Source organism: Phoenix dactylifera, chromosome 7, assembly GCF_009389715.1.
Source record: "Phoenix dactylifera cultivar Barhee BC4 chromosome 7, palm_55x_up_171113_PBpolish2nd_filt_p, whole genome shotgun sequence".
In the NCBI taxonomy this organism is placed as follows: Eukaryota; Viridiplantae; Streptophyta; class Magnoliopsida; order Arecales; family Arecaceae; genus Phoenix; species Phoenix dactylifera.
Window position 1 is genome coordinate 10,740,905 of NC_052398.1, and position 4,148 is coordinate 10,745,052.

The window sequence follows — 4,148 nt, forward strand, 5'->3', positions numbered from 1 at the left end:
ATTAAAAGTAGACCTCCTTTTCAAAGTGGAACAACATAATTTAATATCTTGGTTTATTTCATGTTGTAATAGGCATCCGTATGGTTTTCATTGTTATCAATTGATTTATAATGGAAACAAACCTGGTGTAATATTTTCTTTGTTTCTAGAATAAACATTTTTTTTTCAGATGATTGAAGTATTTTTGTCTGTAAATGATATGTGAGATCTCTAACATGAAACTAATTTCCAATAAAATATAGATCTTTTATTACCAATCGCTACTATCAAGCATTATAAGACTATAATAACTTCATATGAATCAAACAACATCTTTGGTAGGGGGAGATAAACCATAGAATTACCATATGTCCCAATTTGCTTAGATTCAAGTTTTATTTTTTTGTAGGATTTCTAAATAATTATTTATGTTTTATTTCACCAAAATAGCATCACTTTATTGTATTAGTTAATTAGTTACTATGGTGGTATATATAACCCCTGGAGTTGAAGTTTGCAATGAAGTTGTGATACTTGATGTACTATAAAATTCTAAAAACTATGATTAATGCCATAATGGCATTCACTTCATTGAAATTTTCTTTTCATGCTACTTCATATAAAAAAACATTATTATTTATTAATTTCACATGCATGAACACACATGTGCTATAACTAGTAATGAAAAATGACAGATAATCAGTGAAATAGCAATGTTATTTGAAAGTGCAATTATTAGTCTGTTAAAAATAATTTTTTTCATCCAGCGGAGTAATATGATTAGTTATCTTTATGTTAGAAATAATGAAAGTGGTAAATAATTGCTGTTATAACAAAATAATAATTAGAAAATAAGTATTATTCTTTTAAAATATATCATGAATATATAAACGTAACATAACAGAAAGCCTTCAAAGTGATTATAATATTGGTCGTTATTTAAAATTCTAAAAATATGCTTAATTGGGACACCTCTGCTTCGAAATATTTGGGCTATGACGAGGGATAATGTAGCCTTTCAGACTAAATATGTGTTCAGAGAGGCTAATAGGGCTATAAATTGGATGGCGGTACCCTATAGAGCAGAGAGGAGAACTGCTTATAGTGCTTTAAGACTTATTATTTTTTAGTTTTATTAGGTGCATCCGTTTCAAGAAAAAAAAAGAAAAAGAAAATCCTAAAACACCAATGTTGTCTGGCGTGGAGCATGTTAGCTAAAACCAATGCCCGAGAGCAACACAACCTAAACTCCTTTATGTCAATAACGTGGTACCGAGCCCACATAGAAGCAGTGGGGACCGAGAAGAAGAAAAGAGAAGGTTAAAGCATACTTCCTCAAGGGACAGCCTCCACCCTCCTTCGGTCCTTCCCCCCCACCCCTTGTATTCTCCGATGGCGGACATCGGCGACGACGAACTCTCCGCGCCGGCCAACCCCGGATCCCCACTCTTTGGCGGGCACAAGGCTGGCCGGGCCACCGATGGGCGGCCTTCGCTCTTCAGCCACCGCAGTTGCTTCCCAGTTAAGCCTTGGACCATCGATGACGATGGCCCGAGCACCCTGCCAACCCTTTCCCTTGTAAGAAAAGTGAGTTTCCCGATCGAGTTTCCCTTTTGCTATTCTGTACTGCGTCCAATTCCATTCCTTGTAACTACCAGTCAAGGAGGGAAATAAAAAAATCAGACGACGTTTCCGTCTCCGTTTCCACTAGATTACTTATAAACTTTTGGCCGGCCGGCTCAGTCATATCTGCGTTCTTGCTAAAATTTCATCAAATCAAGACTTCTCAATAGTTGTTTTCTATTCTCTCCATCAGCCAAGTGATCAAGTGAATCACTTGCATCGAGTCAATTGATTACGTGTAACAAGAAATTAATGCCGAGGATGTTGACCCAGTGTGCGCACACGATTTTTTTTTCATACTATATTTTTTTTTTTCAAGGAAGAACCGAGAACGCTTCCTTCATCCTATCTACAGCTGCTTCCTTTCGTTGGATATGGAGATGATATGATAGCAACCACACCAAGAAGTTATGTCCATGATGATGGTTTGGATAATACAGATGTTGAATTGCTATCAGAAAAGATATTTAAAATCTGGACATTCATCAGAAGCTCGCAGTTCTAAAGATTTATGTGCTGAAGGTTCCGATCGAGTTTTTATATTGTGATAGTATGAAATGAAACACAAGTGAGCATTAACCAGAAACTTTGTGGTCTGTGGGCAGGTGGGGGCTGAGTTCATCGGCACTTTCATACTGGTGTTCGCCAGCACGGCCGCCGCAATCATCGAACACCAATCAGGCGGCGCCGTCACCCTCTTCGGCATAGCGGCCGCTTCCGGCCTCGCCGCCATGATTGTCATACTCTCAACCGGCCACATCTCCGGAGCTCATCTCAATCCATCTGTCACCATTGCCTTTGCCACCTTCAAACACTTCTCTTGGGAGCAGGTAATTAACCACCATCCATTGATGAGCTTCTAGGATCTTGTCGCAAGAAACTTTACCATCTTCTAGATGCCACAAAGCTTATATTTGGTTATTTATGTGGAAGGTGTTGGTGTATATTGCGGCACAATTGTCTGCATCTCTCTGTGCAGCATTTACGCTAAAGGCCATATTTTATCCGATTCTGGGAGAAGGCGTGACGATGCCGAGTGGTAGTGTGGGTGCAGCGTTTGTAATGGAGTTTATTATAGGATTCAATCTCATGTTTGTTACCACAGCAGTTGCCACTGATACTAGAGCAGTGAGTAGTTCTTCTTCTTCCCTGTGCCCATGAAAGGATAGTGTAATTCTTGCAATCCTCTTTCAGGTGGGGGAGCTTGCGGGGATCGCGGTAGGAGCGACTGTCATAATGAACAGCCTCATCGCCGGGTTCGTATGATGACCATGTCAGCTTCATGTTTCATGATTAAATAAAAAAGAAATCAAGTCCTGGAAACTTATTCGACCCACATATATGCTTATATGTTAATCTTTCCCGGTGAAATATGCAGTACTGTCAAAGAAAGAAAAAATCCATGCAACCATAGACCTTTTCTTTTCTTTTTGTGAAATAAAAATTGTTGCTATAGAATTTGAAAAAAAATATATAGAGACAAAAAACTAGATTTAGAAACAATCTTTTCCAACACACACTCTCTCAAAACTCTCTCTTTCAGCTGTGCTAAATGGTGGAGTGTTCACAAAAATTTCAGGAGGATTAGCGGGGCATCCATGAACCCGGCGAGGACACTGGGCCCGGCGGTAGCGGCAAACAACTACAAAGCCATATGGGTGTACTTCACGGCACCTATCCTTGGGGCCCTTACTGGGGCCGGTGCCTACTCTGCTGTCAAGCTCCCAAAGGACGACGGCACCCCAACAGCGCAAATTAGCTTCAGAAGGTGACGACTGACGACCCCGCATAATTGATTGTTCTTGTCCAAAAAGAAGATGACACCGGCTTTGTCAGATAAACTGCATCTTAGTTAACTGTATATGCCCTCACGTTTGTATCAAAGTAATCGTGCTTGATGCAGCATGGTGGTTGCGTGGGGACTTTAAGGTCCATACATCTGTACGTAGTTTATGAAAAGCAAAAAAGTAATTAAAAAGGTTCACGCATTAGAGGGTCCCATGCAGTATAAGCACAACAAGAAATTTCCTGAGAGAAGATAAGAATGCTGGTATATGCTTTGGTTTGGGAGTGGAAGCTACGTACTTTTTGCTTTGATCTGTAAATAAATTGTTAGAAAAGGTTGTGAGTGCGGCTTGGGTTGAGACGGAGTGGGCATCCCTTAAGCTTGAAGCACTAGTTTCCATATTCTTTAGTACTGTTCTCCTTTGTTCTCGGTGGGTTCAAACGAAGGCTTTGATTATATAGAAAGTGTCTGTCGTAGTAATGGATGCCTGGTATATTTGTTAGCAATGACGCCCTTTTCTTAGTTATAACGTCTTTTTTTTAATATTCTGAATGATGTGTCAATATTTGTTGGAGTATGGCTAAGAGGCTAAGGCTTCATATAAGTTCTCTCCAAATGTTATGTTTCCTAAATATGACTCACTGACACCTTAAATTTCTTTAGATCGACCATTTCGAATCTCTTGCTGGTGCTTTACGAAGGTAAATGTGAACCACTCATATGACAACGACAGAAGAACCGCTGTGATGTATCGTTGGTG

The 4,148-nt window shown here is 39.6% G+C and overlaps 1 protein-coding gene across 2 annotated transcripts; it reads left to right on the plus strand.

The window, feature by feature from the left end:
• The first annotated feature begins 1,264 nt into the window (after positions 1-1,264).
• On the plus strand, positions 1,265-3,929 carry LOC103722820 (aquaporin NIP6-1-like). Of its 2 annotated transcripts, none has more exons than XM_026799860.2 (5): positions 1,265-1,566; positions 2,208-2,432; positions 2,536-2,646; positions 2,797-2,858; positions 3,182-3,929. In XM_026799860.2, the coding sequence occupies exons 1-5, from the start codon at positions 1,372-1,374 to the stop codon at positions 3,372-3,374; spliced, it is 786 nt and encodes a 261-aa protein (XP_026655661.1). In that variant the 5' UTR covers positions 1,265-1,371; the 3' UTR covers positions 3,375-3,929. The 2 variants fall into 2 exon arrangements, with proteins under 2 accessions (XP_026655661.1, XP_008811734.1); XM_008813512.3 differs by having other exon boundaries at positions 2,536-2,730; positions 3,182-3,876.
• Positions 3,930-4,148: the final 219 nt, after the last annotated feature.